Source organism: Chlorocebus sabaeus, chromosome 5 (assembly GCF_047675955.1).
Source record: "Chlorocebus sabaeus isolate Y175 chromosome 5, mChlSab1.0.hap1, whole genome shotgun sequence".
In the NCBI taxonomy this organism is placed as follows: Eukaryota; Metazoa; Chordata; class Mammalia; order Primates; family Cercopithecidae; genus Chlorocebus; species Chlorocebus sabaeus.
Window position 1 is genome coordinate 54,503,340 of NC_132908.1, and position 18,748 is coordinate 54,522,087.

Sequence of the window (18,748 nt, forward strand, 5' to 3'; positions counted from 1 at the left end):
CCTTCAGAATTCAAGCAATTCTCATGCCTCAGCCTCTCAAGTAGCTGGAATTACAGGTGGACACCACCACACCTGGCTAATTTTTGTATTTTTAGTAGTGACAGGGTTGTTGGCCAGGCTATTCTCAAACTCCTGACCTCAAGTGATCTGCCTGCCTCAGCCTCCCAAAGTGCTGGGATTAAAGGCATGAGCCTCCGTGCCCGGCCAATTCTGGTTTTTAAATCCCTAAACAGCACACAATCAAGGACTGAAACTTTTAACTGGCACATGATGTCGAGGAAGAACCCCTGCAAACTTTAAGGTGTGCAATATGGGATCAATCTCACATTTAAGAACCAGCCAGGCAAGATGGGAGTATAGATTGCTGGACATTAAGTTATAAGAATAAAAATGACCTATTTCCAGAATGATGTTGGAATAGGTTCTTCCCTGGGATAACAGAAAAGGATGATAAAGACCCCACCTACTAGACTACTGCAACTTTGTACTGTATTTACACAAAAACCCTCATGAAGGAAACAAGGGGCAAAAGCTTACTTATCAACTAGAGAAAAACAAAAAGCCAAATGTCTAGACCTTTTCAGCAACAGTTATGGAGGCAGTTTTATAGGGCACAGGTTTTGAGTGCAGATGACCTAGGGTCCTATCTACCACTGGATCTTATGGGCAGATGACCATAGATAAGTTACTAGACTCTTTGAATTTGTTTTTTCATCAGTAAAGTAGGGATAATAACCTCATATTTTACGAGGCTGCTGTAAGAAGCAAATGAGAAGATAATAATATGTAAGGCACTCGGCAGGCTCTGGCACACAGAGCTCTGTAAAGTAATGTTCTAGAACTCTGGGCTTCCACTTTTCTGTGGCTAGTTTACCTGCCTTTGCTTCAAACAGTCCTATAAAATCCTGTTTCTCCTCAGCCATGCCTGATAGGAGGACACCCCAGGGAGTGATAGGAAGCTGCTTTTTCATTGTTAGAATTAGTGTAAGAGCTGTGCTTTATGATCTTTGGACAGTACTCCAGTGGGACTGTGTCAGTAAATTAGAAGAATGTAAAATGCTTTGCGTTCTGTATCTCCCAAAACTAATCTTATGGTAAGAGGAGCTTATGAACTACATTAATTAAACATCAACCCTCAAAAAACAGGCATAACCACGACTTTCAGTCAGCATTTTTCAAATAAAATAGGAGATAATGTTCTTTCAAATATCTAAAACCAAAGTGTGATACTTTTCATCATCAGAGTTTTATGTTGCTGTTGTGAATTTGTCTTTTAAAACAAAAAAACCCATAACGAAAAAGTGTCCCGTATCTAAGACAACATGCTCAGAAGCTGTGATTCAGGACCCAGCTTCATAATAAGAGTGGCATCATTGTCACGTCACTGAGCTCATTAGGTGCCTCTCCAACCCTGACTGAGGCATACACATGTCCATGGCCCTTCTAAAATGTTACTGGCAGGCAGTAAAAGCAGATGTCTGAGAACACCCGGTTTTTCAGGTGCCCAGTAAGCATCAAATCTTGAGGCATTTGGTCTCTCTTCTGGTGAAAGGGGACAAAAGAAAATAGTAAGACTGAAGTTTGGGCTTCAGATCAAAAAATCCTTTAACTTGGGTGCATAAAAGAATTCCAAGAATACTGACAGTTATCAGAAAGGAAAATCCTAATTAAAATTAACTAATTGGGCTGGGTGCGGTGACTCACGCCTGTAATCCCACACTTCAGGAGGCCTAGGCAGGTGGATCACCTGAGGTCAGGAGTTCAAGACCAGCCTGGCCAACATGGAGAAACCCTCTCTCTACTAAAAATACAAAGATTAGGTGAATATGGTGGCCTGCACCTGTAATCCCAGCTACTTGGGAGGCTGAGGTAGGGAGAATTGCTTGAACTCAGGAGGTGGAAGTTGTAGTGGGCCAAGATCTTGCCACTGCACTCCAGCCTGGGCAACAGAGTGAGATTCTATCTCAAAAGGAAAAAAAAAATTAAAAAAATAAAATTAACTGAAGCTCTTGTGTACCTACGTGTCACTGCCTGGCCTCTGGGTGACTAGTGCCAAGTGGGCCTAACCAGCCTGCTGTGCAATCTAAGTCAGCCATTGCCCCTCTCTGGGCCTCAGTTTCCCTGCCAGCTTTAGCAGAATGGTAGGAAGGCACAATTACAATCTGCAAATGAGACCTAAGAAACCTACTACGTGCCTGTCCCTACACAGGAGACAGACAAGAAGACACTTGTTCCCTGCCCTCAAGAGAATTCTCTGTCTAGACACTTAGACTAGGACCTTAGAGATTTTTTTTTTTTTTTTTGGCAGAGTCTTGCTCTGTTGCCCAGGCTGGAGTGCAGTGGCATGATCTTCGCTGACTACAACCTCCGACTCTGGGGTTCAAGCGATTCTCCTGCCTCAGTCTCCCAAGTAGCTGGGATTACAGGCACCCACGACCACGCCCAGTTAATTTTTGTATTTTTAGTACAGATGCAGTTTCGCCATGTTGCCCACGCTGGTCTCGAACTCCTGGGCTCAAGTGATCCACCCACTTCAGTCTCTCAAAGGGCTGGGATTACAGGCATGAGCCTGGCCCAGAATTTTTTATAAAAAAGTGAGATCAACAATGAAACAAGAATGTCTCCAGGCATTTGGCATGTGTCAGGAATTAGAGTTTCAGAAAGGATACCCAAATGTTAGTTTCCACAGGAAAGGCTCATTTAAAGCTGGGTGGACAGAACTCAGAAACAAATCCTCATGGAGAGGAGTGTTTTACCTAAAACAGAAATATAGATCTACAATTTTAACCTTTGGGGTAAGTTTTGGCTTAGGAGGTCTTCCCCACACCCGTGCAGGGGAAGCGGATATTCTGAAAAGACTACAGTTGAAAAGGGGTGTGCAAAGCACAACTTTCACAGATACAAAGATGGGGTCTGAGTGCAAACACAAAATCGACAGAATCACATGCTCTTGTCCTTAGTTACTCTTAGTCCAAAAACCATTTACTTCTTCCTATTAAGCCTTCTCTGATGACACCCCCGTGAAGGGCTCTGTTAGTGACTGGACCGTGACCTCCTTGAGCCATCCAGAGCTCGGCACTCAGTAATGTCAGAATGAAGCACACCAGCCTTTCCCGAACTTGCAGATCCTACAAATCACCCGAGGGAGTGGTTAAAATGAGATTCCTGGACGACACCCAGAACCACTCAATCAATCCTCCAGGACAAAGGCCTGGCTGGCTGTCCTAGTAACAAGCATCCTTCCGATCTGGATATTTAACTATACCAACTCAACACGCTGGGGATTCGGACAAGTCGCAGGTTCGAAATTATAACCGTGAGCTCAGGTACCCTGCCAAGCTATCGTGCTTTGCTGCCAAGCATCCCTAGGGACCGAAACTTCACGGGGACTGAGGCCCAAGGTCACAACGATTGGCTACTGGTAGGACCGGGTCTCAGAACCAGGTCTCCCGGACCCCAGAGCTTGGAGCCCTTTCTCCTCAGCGAGGTGTCCCCGGAGCCTCAGAGTAGGGCCGGCTGCGCAAGGGACGAGGCAGCCTGGGAACGGCAGAAATTCCCGGTCAGGACCCCGGGGCGGTTAGGGCCGGCCCTGGCCCCGCACACCAACTTCTCAGGAATAAACCCGCCGGGACTCTCAGCAGGGCGTCCGTGGCTGCGTTCGCATCGAGGGACAGGGGTAAGGAAGAGGAAATGAGAGGATATAGGGACGAGGGTGGGCCGGGAGGGGACAGTTGAAGGAGCTCTGGCGCTCAGCCGGCCCCCACCACTCTCACCTGCCGCCTGGGCTCCCTCCCGGCTTCTCCTCAGCCGTCGACACCACGCCTCGCGCCTCTCGCGAGAGGAGGAGGCTCCACGGCGGGACTACTTCCGCTCTCCTAGTGCAGTGGTCCCGATGCTGCCCGTCGCGTCGCCGTGGGCGACGTGCCCGCTTCCAAAATGGCGACGGCGGCCGTGTCTGGTGCGCTTGGCCGGGTGGGCTGGAAGCTCCTGCAGTTGCGGTGCCTGCCCGGTGAGGGGGCTTCCAAGCCGGGGAGAAGCGGGGAGCGCGGAGGGGGCGCGAGGCCGGCTTGAGCTGGGTTCGGCGGTGGGGGGAAGAGGCCATTGGGGCGGTCCGCGAGCAAGGTGAGGTGAAGGGCATCGGCGCGGGCTCAGGCGAGCTGCCTGGTTAGCTTCAGCCCTGCCCCGCTGCGGGGCAGGTGCAGGGGGGCAGGGCCTGTCACCCCCATTTCATGGAGTTAGCGGAGCCTCAGAGAGGGCTGGGGGTACGAAGGTCACGCAGCCTGAGCCTGTTGGTTACAGAACTGGCAGTCGCAGACCCATTCTCAACTCCATTGCCAAGTCCACTAGAAGGACAGGTGGACACGGCCACAGAGAGCCTAGTCCATTGTTTCCCGAAAGCTAGTCGTATCCTCACCACTTCATGAACTCTGTGATACTCTCTTACCACCTTTGCCACTATGTACTCAGTATTTTTATTTTTAAATAGGAGTTCTGAAAGAGGAAACTTCATATCACTGTCGTAAATGGAAAACTAATATCGCCTTCCTTAATTAGAATGTATGCATTAACACTTTAGCATACATACATAACTGATGAAACGTTCACCTGTATTTCACCTAAAATCTTCTCATGACCCTCAGTGGTACTACAGTCACACTTTGCATCCGCTCCTTTCTTTTCAAAGTTTTATGGATATTTGTGCCATATCTTTCAGTACGTGTATTAAAATATTGATATTTTTACACATACTATTCTGTTTCTTTTTTTTCTTTTTTCTTTTTTTTTTTTTTGAGACAGGGTCTGGCTCCTCATCCTCCCAAGGAGCTGGGACTACAGGTGCGTGCCACCCTACTTGGTTAATTTTGTTGTTAACAGGGAGTCTCACTCTGTCACCCAGGCTGGAGTGCAGTGGCACAGTCTCGGCTCACTGCAACTTCCGCCTCCCTAGTTCAAGTGGTTCTCCTGCCTCAGCCTCTCGAGTAGCTGGGGTTACAGGCTTGAGCCACCATGCCCCGCTAATTTTTTGTTTTTAGTAGACGGGATTTCACCATGTTGGCCAGGCGGGTCCCAAACTCCTGACCTCAAGTTATCTGCCTGCCTCAGCTTCCCAAAGTGTTGGGATTACAGGCATGAGCCACCGCCTAGCCCCCTTTTGTTGTATAAAATTCCAAACTAAAGATGTGTAGTTAAAGTAATGCCTATGACCCCGCAGATCTACCAAGAGAAGTGAAGGTATGTATCTACAAAAAAGTTAGTACAAGTATGTTCACAGCAACTGTATTCATAGTAGCCAAACACAGAAACAGTCCAGTTGTCTAGCAACAGAATAATATTTTTTATGGAACACTATTCTGCGATAAATACTAAAAATCAGTCAAAGAGAAAGCTGGACACTAAAGTGATAAGGACCGTTTTTAATCAGTAATAACTGTTGCAGTAGGGAAAAGGGTCTAGCATGAACTGAGCGCAACCTTGAGTTTAGTGCATGCATAAGTAACTGGGTGTTTCAAAAAAAAAAAGTGAGGGAGGAGGTAGGAAGGCAGGTGGGGACTCAGTAGAGTCAAGAAAGTGAATAATTATAAATGAGATTGGGCTGCTAGCTGGCAGTTAACAAAGTTAGGATTCTGTTTTCCCAAAGGGAGACGTAAGCCCTATCCTTCTTAAGTGTTATCCAGAACAAACAGTAAATTTTTTCTTGACAGCCTGAGTTTTCTCAGGCAGGCACTTTAAAGGTGGGTAGGGTTATCGTAAGGGATGTGGCCCTGAGTGATGGTTATGTTAGTGTGTGTTCAAGTCTTTATAGGCCAAGGTTGAGGCCTAGATAAGAAGAGGGCTCAGAGGAGCCTGGTTAGAGCCTGATGAAGGAGACAATCTTTGCCAGATCTACTGATATGCATAAAAATATGGATCAATCTCAAAAATGTACTAAGTGGGCCAGGTGTGGTGGGTCACACCTGTAATCCCAACACTTTGGGAGGCCAAGGTGGGAGGGTTGCTTGAGCCAAGGAGTTCAAGACCATCTTGGGCAACATAGCGAGACTCTGTCCCTATTTAAACTTAAAATAAATATATATATATATATACACACACACATATATAGTCCTAAGTGAAAGAAGCTTTATTGAAATATGTACATGTAGATGAAATCTTAGGACAGGCAAAACTAAGACAAGCAAAAACTAACCTAGAGGGAAAAATTCAGAACAGTGTGAATGGGGAATGACTGAAAAAGCATAAGAGAACTTTCTGGGGTGACAGTAATGTTCTCTGTTTAGATTGGGTTCAGGCTGTGCAAGTGTATACATCTGTCAAAACTCATAGAATGGTACACTTAAGATTTATGCATTTCATTGTGTGTAAATGGCATCTCAAAAAAACAGTGAACATAGAACTCTTCCATGCTAAAATGTTTAGAGATGAATAATACTGATATCTGCAACAAATGCACCAAAAATCAAGATGGATGAAGAAATGACAGATGTGTAGAACCTAGTGGCAGATAGGCAGGTGTTCATTCCATAATTCTTTCAATTTGCGTGTTTGAAAATTTTTATAATAGGCCGGGGACGATGGTTCACTCCAGTAATCCTAGCGCTCTGGGAGGCCAAGACAGGCGATCACTTGAGGTCAGGAGTTTGAGACCAGCCTGACTAACGTGGCGAAACCCTGTCTCTACTAAAAATACAAAAATGAGCCCGAGAGTAGTGGCGGGTGCCTGTAATCCCAGCTACTCAGGAGGCTGAGGCACGAGAATCACTTGAGCCTGGGAGGCAGAGGTTGCAGTGAGCCAAGATAGTGCCACTGCACTCCAGCTTGGGAGACAGAGTGAGACTCTGACTAAAAAAAAAAACAAACAATTTTTAGAATAAAAAATGTTGGGAAATAAAAAAGTAGTATGAATTTATGCTTAGGAAACATACTTCTCATCTTTCTTAAAATAAGTGGGGATGTTGCAGATATTGCAGATGAGAAAGCAGAGATTAGTGACTTGTCCAAAGATACCACATAGACACTGGGGGAGTAGGACTGAGACATTAAATTACTACTCCAGAGCTCTTGCCATAATATATATAAATATGTAACATTTACAAGCCACTTTTACATTTTGTTTGGGCCACACAGTGGTCCCATTGAGCAAGTAGAAATTATTACTCTAAATTTGCAGATTTAAAAATCTGCACATTGGGGTAAAATTGTTTGCCAGTTATCACACAAGTAACAAGTGGTAGAAACAGGTCGAGATGCTAGGTAGATCTTTTCTCCTGGCTTACCACTTTTCCTACCACTTCATGTCCCAAAGTTCCCAGTTTGCCCAATATTTTTGTGTGGGACCCAACACTTGGATAAGTGGTACTGGAGGAGTCTCTGGCCTGCTTTTCCTCCTCCTTGTCTGTGTTACCACTCTGGGTCTGAAAGTGTCTTCTCTGTTGAATGTCCCTGACTGACCAGCCCATTTTCTGTTTCAGTGACCCGTTGCCGACCAGCCCTGGTGCCACGTGCCTTCCATGCTTCAGCTGTGGGGCTAAGGTCTTCAGATGAGCAGAAGCAGCAGCCTCCCCCTTCATTTTCTCAGCAGCATTCTGAGACACAGGGGGCAGAAAAACCTGATCCAGAGTCTTCTCATCCACCCCCCAGGTAGGCACTAATCCCCCTATTTCTGGCCACTTCACATGCTTCAGTATGTCTGTTCCTCCTTCACTTCCTCTCTCCTCTCCATCCCCTTTTATACCTACCTTCATTTCTAAGGCCATCTTTGTTTTTTAGAATTTTTTATGTTTTGTAGTGATGACTTCTTGCTACATTGCCCAGACTGGTCTCAAACTCCTAGGTTTCAAACTGTCCTCCCCCTAGACCTCCCAAAGTGTTGGGATTACAGGTGTGAGCCACTGCACCCGACCCCAAGGCTGTCTTTGGAAATAACCTATTGTTTTTATAAAATTGGTGCCTGTTTGTTCTAAAACATCTAAACAGTATAGAGAAGTTCACAGAAATAAAGCAGTTTTATCCAAAATTACAGAGATAACCCTGCTAACATTTTTGTGAATATCCTTTTAGATGTTTCTCTAAGCTTATTTCATATATACATTTTTGTATACAATAGATACAATGTGTATAAACTCTACATGCTGTTCTAGAACCTGTTTTTTCACTCAACAGTACATTTGTAATGTCTTTTCATAGTTTAATAGTTGTATAACATTCCAGCAAATAGCTGTGCCGAAATTTGTTTGACACTTTTTTATTGATGGATATTTAGATTTTTTTATTGATGGATATTTAGATTTTTTTGATGGATATTTAGATTTCCTGTTTTTTATTGATGGATATTTAGATTTCCTTCACTAGTATAAGAAATAATGTGATAAAGTGTGTGAATCTCTCCTTAGAAGTGGGAGCACTGAGTCAAAGGATATGTATACTTAAAGATTTGTTACAGGCCAGGCGCGGTGGCTCATGCCTGTAATCACAGCACTCTGGGAGGCCGAGGTGGGTGGATCACGAGGTCAGGAGATCAAGACCATCCTGACTAACACGGTGAAACCTGTCTCTATTAAAAATACAAAAATTAGCCAGGTGCAATGGCAGGTGGCTGTAGTCCCAGCTACTCGGGAGGCTGAGGCAGGAGAATCGCTTGAACGCAAGTGGCAGAGGTTGCAGTGAACCGAGATTGTGCCACTGCACTCCAGCCTGGGTGACAGAGCGAGACTCTGTCTCAAAAAAAAAAAAAAAAGATTTGTTACATATATGGGACCAGTTGCCCTCCAGAAAGGTAATACTAATTTACATTTCCATTAGAGGTTTTTTTCCCCCTAATCCTGCCATTGAAAAGTTTCTCTAGATCTGAAATTAGAGTGTTCCTTTTCATTTTTCTGGTTTCCTAACTAAAGTACTTTTCATTTCAATTCAAGAAATATTTTTTGAAGCCCTACTATCATGCCAGGCCCTGTGAGTAACATAGCATTGCTCCTGCCCTCATGGAGGTAGTCTGGTGTGAGTTTAGATGAAGAAACCCTCTGAGCACAGTGTGCTAAGGGCTGAAGACGGGAACTCCAGGGTGCAGCATTGCCTTCATACCACATGACCTCATTTGCTGGATTCCTCTCGGTGCCTATGGGGAGGGGAAGGATGATCTAGTTTTTACTCTGTTGGCATTAAAACATTGATACTGGCTAGGCGCGGTGGCTCACACCTGTAATCCCAGAGCTTTGGGAGGCCGAGGCAGGCGGATCACTTGAGGTCAGGAGTTCGAGACCAGCCTGGCCAACATGGTGAAACCCTGTCTCTACTAAGAAATACAAAAATTAGCCGGGCATGGTGGCGCATGCCTGTAGTCCCATCTACTCGGGAGGCTGAGGCAGGAGAATCGCTTGAACCCAGGAGGTGGAGGTTGTAGTGAGCTCCATCGTGGGTGACAGAGGGAGACTATCTCAAAAACAAAAAACAAACACACACAAAAACCCCACATTGATACTGACACAAGAATAAATGTCTTCCCAGCATGTGCTTAGAGGAGATCCAGAGCCCCTAGTTTCTGGTCAGGCCCATTGTACATGCCAGGAGATGAAGTATGCTGGACTGTGTCCTCTTGTCTCAGGTATACAGACCAGGGCGGCGAGGAGGAGGAGGGCTATGAAAGTGAGGAGCAGCTGCAGGACCGCATCCTGACGGCAGCCCTGGAGTTCGTGCCCACCCACGGGTGGACAGCAGAGGCGATTGCAGAAGGAGCCCAGGTGTGTATAGGTGAGGGTGGAGCCACCTGACCAAGATGAGCCAGGATAGAGTCACACCAGGCAGAGCGGAAGGCCTCATGCTTTCTTCCAGTCCAGCTCAGAGCCCCTCACAGCTTCAAGATTGACTGGGTTTTTTCCCCCAATAGGGTGGAACTGGCTTTATTTTGTAGTTATAAAGAACGTACCATGGAGTTGGTTGTGGGGAGTTGTGTTCTAAAGGCAACCTATTAGGCAAGAATTGTCTGTGATCAAAACTACCATGTTTCATTGACTCTAAGATGCCATTGGTTGTAAGAAGCACCATTTTTAAATGCATCAGTAAAACAGAAAACATACTGCCTTTTGAACTATGACAGAGCACTTCTATGATTGACACTGATTTTTTTAAATGAAAAATCTATATGCATTTTTGAATTAATGACATACGGTGTTTGAAAACCCCCAAGAAGGCACCACTTTGGAGACCAACACATCTTATTTTCCCAGAAACTCTAACAGCATTTCCTGCATTAGTAGAGACTGCTGCTTTAGATTAGGCAGTAGGCTCATGTTCAGGCCATGTTGTAGAAGAGTCCTCCAGCATAGCAAGATACCATCATCCAAGAGACTGAGGGGATGACAGAGTTGCATCTCCCATCCCAGGCTTGCTGCAGGGCATCTACCCATGGACAATGGGCAAGGTTGCTGCCTTACTGAAATTTAACTGTTATTTCCTTGTCTTCTGTCACTCCCAAGTGCACATTTGGTAATAGAAGTCTCATTAGTGAAATGCAGATGCTCTGACTCCACTCTAGTCTCATTGTGAAAACTGAACAATACAAACAAATATAAAAAAGAATGTAGAAAACACCTATAATCACACCAAAGATCATACTACTAACATTTATGCCTAGTTCTTCCAAATTAAAACCCTTTAAATGATTCATTCTTTAAATGTTTGTTGAGCAAATAATGTGCCCTAGGCACTGTGCTAGTCCAAGGGTCATGACAGGGGTCAAGATGGACCTGCTTCCTGCCCTTGTTGAGCTTCCAGTCTAGCAACATTAATAAAATGTATACAAATATTTACTTAGACGATGTGGTAAGTGCTATCAAGGAAAGGTGCTGTTGGCTGTATCATGGAGGGACTTGATCATTAGATCAGGTCACAGCTGCAAGATTGTTTGTTTTTTCCCTCAATAGGGTGGAATGGCTTTATTTTGTAGATATAAAAGTAATGAACCATGGAATTGGTTGTTGGCAGTTGTGTTCTAAAGGCAACCCATTGGCAAGAATTGTCTGTGATCAAAACTACCATATTTCATTGACTCTAAGATGCCATTGGTTGTAAGAAGCACCATTTTTAAGTGCATCAGTAAAAAAAGAAAACATGTTGCCTATTAAACTATGGCAAATAGTTTAATTTGTCATACCAAGGGGATGGAGGGCTGGGCACAGTCGTGCATGCCTATAATCCCAGCACTTTGGGAGGCCAAGGCAGAAGGATTGCTTGAGCCCAGGAGTTTGGGACCAGCCTGGGCAACCTAGGGAGGGACCCCATCTCTACAAAAAAAAACAAAAATTAACCAGGCATGGTGGTGCTTGCCTGTGGTCCCAGCTAGTTGGGAGGCTGGGATGGGAGGATCTCTTGAGCCTGGTATGTCGAGGCTGCAGTGAGCCATAATGATGCCACTGCACTACAGCCGGGGCAGCAAAGTGAGACCTTGTCTCAAAAAAAAAAAAAAAAAATATATATATATATATATATATATGGGGTGGGTAACAGGGCAGTCAGGAAAGGCTTTTGAGCTGAGAATTGAGGAATGAATAGGCTTTACGTGACTTCGTGGGTAGGGGATGGACAGGTCCAAATGGAGAAACTGCAAAGGCAAGGTGGAAAGAAAAAGAAGGATGGTGCATTAGAGGACCCACAGAGAACCACCATGCAGAGAGTGCAGGAAGAGAGACTTGAGATGAGCAAGGCTGGAAAGGTCAGTCAAGGTCAAATCAGGCAACGCCCTAAAGGTCATGATAAGGAGTCAGGCTTTTCTTCTAAGAACAATTGAAGATACTGGATTAAATTTGGCATTTCAAAATGCTCATTTTGGCTGCTGGATGAAAAGTGGATTGGAGGCAGAGAGAGACTCATTGGGGGCTGCTGCCAGACATCCAGGAGAGATAAGGTGGTCTGGCTTAGAGTCATGGCAGTGGGTAAGTTTGGGAATAGCTTGGACATGGGAGGGAGTGACAGGATGGCACCAGAGTTGCCAGTTTGCATGTGTGGGTACACAGTGGTAGTGTTTTCTAAGGTTAAGGCCATTGGAAGAGGACCAGCTTTGGGGAAGGGTACAGCCTTGATCTTTATTGATTATGAGGAGTTTTTCAGTCAACCAGTGGAGGCATCAGGCATATAGTTCGGGAACTGGAGGAGATAGCTGGACTAGAGATACACATTTGGGCATTATTAGCGCGTATATATATACTATGTATGTATGTATATATATATATGTAGTAATTATGGAAGTCTGTGAGATTGTCCAGGGCAAGAATATAATGTCATATGAGAGGGGAGTCCAGACCGTCAAGGAACTTGGACATTTAAGGGGAGGGTAGAATAGGATGGGCTGTCAAAGTCTAAGTCAGAGCATCCTGATGTTGGAGGCACAGCAGGAGAGTATGGATTAAGCAGCTAGACATTGGTTACTGGAGCAACAACTGTTTGAGTGGAGAACTGGGTCAGAAATCAACTGGAGTGGATCGAGGTGTACATAGAAGGCGAGGAAGTGGCGAGGCGTTTGGCTGCGAGGGGTAGATGAGAACTAGGGTGCACCAAGCAGGGGAAACAGATGGAAGTTTGCACATGATTGAACACAGACGGGAAGAGTACAGAAACAAGAGTGGACCAGGCTCACATGTGTAATCCCAGCACTTGGGGAGGCTGAGGCGGGAAGATTGCTTGATACTAGGAGTTTGAGGCCAACCTGGGCAATATGGCGAGACCTCATCTCTACAAAGACATTTAAAAATTAGCCAGATGTGGCTGGGTGCGGTGGCTCAGGCCTGTAATCCCAGCACTTTGGGAGGCCGAGACGGGTGGATCACGAGGTCAGGAGATCGAGACCATCCTGGCTAACACAGTGAAACCCCATCTCTACTAAAAAATACAAAAAAAATAGCCGGGCGAGGTGGCGGGTGCCCGTAGTCCCAGCTATAGGGAGGCTGAGGCAGGAGAATGGCGTAAACCCGGGAGGCGGAGCTTGCAGTGAGCTGAGATCCGGCCACTGTATTCCAGCCTGGGCGATAGCGCGAGACTCCCTCTCAAAAAAAAAAAAAAAATTAGCCAGATGTGGTGGCACATGCCTATGGTCCCCGGCTGAGATGGGACGATTGCTTGAGCCCGAGAGGTCAAGGCTGCAGTCATACCACTGCTTGAGTGACAGAGCGAGACACTGTCTCAAAAAAAAAGAAAAGAAAAGAAAAAGGAAAGAAACAAGAGTGAGGGTGAATTTACAAGAGAAAATAGGCAAAATCAAGAGAGTGAAATTCCTTGAAGGCAAGAATTGTGGGATCTGGACAACAGATGGAAGGACTGGCCTTAGATGTGTTAGGTGCAGAGTTGGAGAAAGCAGCTGAAGGCTTAATTTCTAAAAAAGAAAGAAGACCTGTTGATGTGTTCATCCCTGAGCTAGTCTCTGTGAACTTGTTATTCAAGCCTGGATTCCACTCTTGCACACACACCAAGGGGCTTTGCGGGGTGGAGGGACCGGTGGTGGTCAGTTTCACCAAAATCACATGGACCCAGAGTGAAGAGTAGGGGTGTCCCACTGAAAATCAAGCTGCTGTCACTAGGAAGAGGCTCTAGTGATGAACAGGCAACAAATGTGCCCTACACTTGGGCACCGCTTTTCTGTTTTCTATCTCCCCTTTTATAGTCTCTAGGTCTCTCCAGTGCAGCAGCCAGCATGTTTGGGAAGGATGGCAGTGAACTAATACTGCATTTTGTGACCGAGTGCAATGCCCGGCTCACACGCGTGCTGGAAGAGGAGCAGAAGCTGGTACAGTTGGGCCAGGCAGAGTAAGTCCCATGGCATTATTACACAGGGTGGCAGCTAAGGATCGGGGAACTTGGGCCCTATTAGCTATCCCCAGGAGGCCAATCCAAGCAGAACCCAAAGAAAGTAGCATTGGGCAGCCCTGCTGCTGTGATGGGACTGACACCCGGCAGCCTGTCTCTGACAGCTTTAGTCAGGCCAGCATCAGGAGCTGGTGGGACCCTTTTCCCTAGGGCTGAGTAAACCGTGGAGCAGTAAGCCTCTGCCTTTCGCTCAGAGACACACTGTTTTCTTTTCCCTCTTCCAGGAAGAAGAAGACAGACCAGTTCCTGAGGGATGCAGTGGAAACCAGACTGAGAATGCTGATCCCATACATTGAGCACTGGCCCCGGGTACCGAGTCCATATCCAGGCCCCAGAGCAACAATAATCCTAATATTTATTATTTTCAGAACCTTTCACACAGATGACTTTGTACACTGTTGAACTTAGCTCATTAATCTCCATAAACCTGAGAATACTTAGTACACTTGGTAGAGCTGGTTTCAAACTTGGGCATACCAAAGAGAGTGACCCTGAGCCATCTGTGTCTCAGTTCTTGGAAATGTGAGTGGTCCGGGTACTGGATCCCATCCTGGGTGGGGTTCTCCTAGTGGCCTGAGTATGCCACCAGGTCTGCAGGGAGCAGGAATCCATGCGGGAAGTTAGAATGAGTCAGAAGATTTTATTGGCTGTCTTCACTTGAATAACAGCCCTGTGGATTTTAGATCTCGAGGACTGGGATTTGTCAAATTGTCAATGTGATGCTTGGGAATTGGCATATTCTTTGCAAGGGTTTTTTTCACCTTTTCTGAAGCTTCCTTTTTCCTCTGTTTTAAAGCATGTCACAGTATGGGCCATTCTCTGAGTGAAGAAAGTACAGAGTGAAAGTACACCCGAAGTGAGAGGGACTCAGACATCTTGTGTCCTTTGCTCAGCTGGAAGACTACTGAGCATGTAGTTTCAGTCATTCAGTTGATAGACATTTGAACACTTACAGTGGTGCCTAACCCCAGGCCAAGTGTGACTCATTCCACCTTGCAGTTAAATCAGTGGAAGTGCATGTATGAGGCTCTCAGCTGCCTTCCTGATTCAGCATAGTGTTTTCTTCCGGGCTACCTCACTAAGAGAAAACCTTACAGCCGATCCAGGACCTCTCTGACTACCTCTCCAGTGGATGTAGCATTGGTAAAGTGGCAGGACCTTGTTTTGTTTGACAGTAGGAGCTGATGTATGTGAACGGACTCCTATCTCTGCTGTTTCTTCTGTGTGACAGACTGGGGTATCTTCGCCCATCCTTGCTTAGACCAGTCTAGACCCTCTGTCCCTCTGCATTCCCAGTTCCAAATGCTAGGGATGGAGAATGTGCTTGGGCTTGCATAAGACAGGGCTATGCCCCTGGCTTTCCTCAGCTGTAGTCAGCATTGCTAGCTGCCCAGAACTCACACTGGTGGGTGAAGATGCTGGTCTCAGAGAACCAGAGCTGGGCAGGCCCCCTCATACTACCTCTCATTGGAGAGGTAGGTGCTAGTCAGCTATGCACCATTATCTGCGAGCAGAGCTTACTCCTCTGCCATTCTCTCCCCAGGCCCTCAGCGTCCTCATGCTCCCTCACAACATCCCGTCCAGCCTGAGCCTGCTCACCAGCATGGTGGATGACATGTGGCATTACGCTGGGGACCAGTCCACTGATGTGAGTGCTTTCTGCAAGCCCACAGGAGTCTGGGAAAGGCTTGTGTTAAGCATTGCCTCAAGAAGCTTGTGAAATTTCTTTGATCACAAGCCCCTGTAGGGGGGCTGCAGTGTCATTCCCATTTAAGGTATGAGGAAGGTCCCTCACAAGGCCAAAGTAGGATCTAGGTCATCTTCATTCAGGGACCAGCATTCTAGCCACAAACCGGTTATTATTTCTTCCAGCTTGTGGTGGTGACACCAGGCGTCAGAGAGCCTTTAGCATTGGCAAAGCTAATTGGGCTGCCATTTCATTATCATTTCCCTCTCTCCTAAGATGTAGATTCTGCAGCAAAATTCCTCTTTTGAAAAAAAGAAATGCCATGGAAACACCCATTGCTTTAAAAAGAAATTCCCTTCCCCAGCCCATCTTGACCTGCTTTGCTAAGAGATCAATAAGGCTCTTTAAACAGCACCAGGAAAGAATCTGACTTGTTAATGTTATCATATTTCTGGTAGGAAATTTTAAAAAATATACCTTCATAAAGGAAATTAAAATGTGATGATACTTTGTGGAATCCTGGATAAGGAGGCACAGAAATACTCCCACCATAGTTATAACGAAGTGTTTTAATAAACTTCTCCCATGTGGGAATATAATGCTGACAGAGATGGTAGGAAAATGAAATTAGAAAGCAAAGAAATTAAAGGAATAAAACACCAAGCAGCTGAGCTGGTCCTCTGAAGAGCAATTTGCCAGAACAATCAGAAGTTGCTGAGGGACTTGAACTCTCAGCTTTGCCCAGGTATTGTAATCTGTCCATGAGCCTGTCTCAGCCCTCACTTTGTTGATGAACATACCAAGGTTTGGTCATAACTGGCTGATTACAGCATCTTCTGGGACTCAGATGTCCTAAGATGTAGGCTTTCTACTAGCAGTTCCAAAATGGATTGGATGTAGCGAAATCATCTGGGATACTTATTAAGTATCCTGATTCCTGGCACTTAATTTAGATCCATTGACTCTGCTCTTAAGAGGTTGGGCCCAGGAGCTTCCATTTTTGATCAACCAGGTAATTCTGATGCTCAGTCAAGTTTGAGATGGTGGTGGTGTCCAGAGGGCCAGATGTATCTGTGAGAGAAAGAAGTAGTCAAGAGGGAACCAGGAGTTCCCATGGCCTTGGGTAGGAACTGCCTCAGACTTGCACTAGCCCACAGCAGTAGCATGGGTTTCTTTGCAGTTTAACTGGTACACCCGGCGAGCCATGCTGGCTGGCATCTACAACACGACAGAGCTGGTGATGATGCAGGACTCCTCTCCAGACTTTGAGGACACTTGGCGCTTCCTGGAAAACCGGATTAATGATGCAATGAACATGGGCCACACTGCCAAGCAGGTAGCTGGGGACTAGCCATTGGGGAACCCTCTTTAGAAGGCATACTTGTTCTCAGGCCACAGCTGGTCACTTGACTGTGCTCTTGCTCCCTTTTGGCCTCAGCTGACAGTCCTGAGGGCCTTCCCAGGGAGCCTGGCTGGTTATTCCTCAGGCCAGCCCTTCCCTAAGAGCCATACTTTGCCCATTTGTGATTGTGTTGTCCAAAGCTGTCCTTCCAGTAATGTGGCCTCCATGTCTCCACCTTTTGGGGCTTATAGGCCTCCTGATTTATCCTGCCTGTCTCAACTTTAAGTTTGTGTTGGTGGTCTAAGGGAACCTGACACTGACTCCTTCTAGGTAAAGTCCACAGGAGAGGCACTGGTGCAAGGACTCATGGGTGCAGCAGTGACGGTGAGTACTGCCCAGCACATCCCTGTCCCTCCTGTCTCCCACTCCAGCCCTGTGATATATGTGTTACTGACTTCACATCATTTTGTAGCCCTAACCTGGAAACCTAATAATCTAATAATAAGGCTGACAGTGGTTCAGCCCTAGTGTCTTGATTCCAAAAACCCCACTTCTTTATTTTTTCCTCTTATAAGGAGATATCACTGACTCCTGGGACCCTGGTATATCAAGTCTCTGTATCATAGCTGCACCTGCCACCTTGCAAACCTGGATCTTGGCCAGGTGTGGTGGCTCATGCATATCATCTCAGTACTTTGGGAAGATTGCTTGAGCCCAGGAGTTTGAGGCCAGTCTGGGCATCATGGCAAAACCCTGCCTCTATGCAAAAAAAAAAAAAAAAAAAAGAAAAAGAAAAGCTACATCTTTTCTATTATAGTTTATAGGCAGGGTAAGCCCTCACTGCTTTTTGTTTCCATTCCCGTGTCAGCTCAAGAACTTGACAGGTCTAAACCAGCGTCGGTGAGAGGAAAGGGTGTAAGCTACAATGCCTAGAAGAGAATGAGTGGACAGACTGAAAGAGCTTTGAAAAGTATGAGGTGCCATCTGTGTAACCTGGTGTTCATGAGAATACACTAAAGGACTCCTGAGACACTACCACAGCCACCTGGAAACCACAAGGCATTTGATGCTACCGTTCTGGTCAGGGATTGGGCTGCTTCTTCAGTTCCTAATACCAGACCAAGCCTCCTGATGCCTTTCTGCACTGCAATTGTGTGATTGAAAAATGAGATGTTCATCCAAGCAGTCAAGCCACAGAAACCCAGCATGTCCCTGTCACGATCTCATGGGCACCTTGATCATGTCTTAACCTTCCATTAACCTTGGGGCTCCCAAGCCAGAGTCAAGGTGATGCATGCCTCATGCCACCTCAAGGTGACAGCTCATCCCCAGCACAGCACAAGCGTGTGCACACAGAGGTGTTCCTTGCACCCCCCTCCCTCTCAGGTGTCCTGAGATGCTACTCCTGGGAAACCCCTCAGAAAACTGCCTCACCTGAGACAAGTGCCTGCTGGACAGAGGTGTGATCCCAGGCCTGGTGTCATATGACACCAGCATGCATCGCAGGATTATTAGTGTATTTTGAGTCTAAAAATAATAAATATGTTTGAAGTAGTTTCCTATTGTGTAGTTAGTTTGCTTATCAACCATGATAGGTATCCAAGACCCCAGAGGGAGACAGAGGTGTTACGGAAGAGGCTTGAGGCTGGCAGCCAGGAGACCTGTGTTCTGGCACTGCCACTGCCTAGTACGTAGTAGTAATTATGGTACCTCTGCGTTTCTGGGCTCAAGTCTTCCCATCAGTAAAATAGGGGTAACAGAAGCCTTCCCACAGACCATTAGCTCTCTTGGCTGCCCTTGTCTGACGATTTCAGTGGTACATTCTTTAGCCCCAGTAATTTTCTCAGCCTGTACACTGGCTGGGTTCCCTTTGC

General features: G+C 46.2%; 2 protein-coding genes across 3 annotated transcripts in view; one reads left to right on the forward strand and one right to left on the reverse strand.

Moving 5' to 3' along the window:
- Window positions 1-3,896, reverse strand: part of CIAPIN1 (cytokine induced apoptosis inhibitor 1) — a 17,649-nt gene extending 13,753 nt beyond the window's left edge. Inside the window, exon 1 of one of the 2 annotated variants that reach the window (XM_007993437.3) lies at window positions 3,774-3,896. The gene's annotated coding sequence lies outside the window, so the exon portion shown is untranslated. The remainder of the gene's footprint in view (window positions 1-3,773) is intronic. The other variant, XM_038008452.2, reaches the window with a different exon arrangement.
- COQ9 (coenzyme Q9) lies at window positions 3,880-18,428 on the forward strand. The gene is made up of 9 exons (XM_007993436.3): window positions 3,880-4,009; window positions 7,467-7,635; window positions 9,596-9,731; window positions 13,643-13,785; window positions 14,070-14,154; window positions 15,389-15,493; window positions 16,713-16,868; window positions 17,205-17,258; window positions 17,743-18,428. Exons 1-9 carry the CDS (start codon window positions 3,937-3,939, stop codon window positions 17,776-17,778), a joined length of 957 nt encoding a protein of 318 aa, XP_007991627.1. The 5' UTR covers window positions 3,880-3,936; the 3' UTR covers window positions 17,779-18,428.
- The last annotated feature ends 320 nt before the right edge of the window (window positions 18,429-18,748 follow it).

Coding starts and splice junctions, on each gene's coding strand:
- COQ9 (XM_007993436.3), top strand. CDS start 3,937: ATGGCGACGGCGGCCGTGTCTGGTGCGCTTGGCCGGGTGGGCTGGAAG. Junction 9,732..13,642: donor CGATTGCAGAAGGAGCCCAG/GTGTGTATAGGT, acceptor CCCCTTTTATAG/TCTCTAGGTCTCTCCAGTGC. Junction 16,869..17,204: donor TGGGCCACACTGCCAAGCAG/GTAGCTGGGGAC, acceptor GACTCCTTCTAG/GTAAAGTCCACAGGAGAGGC.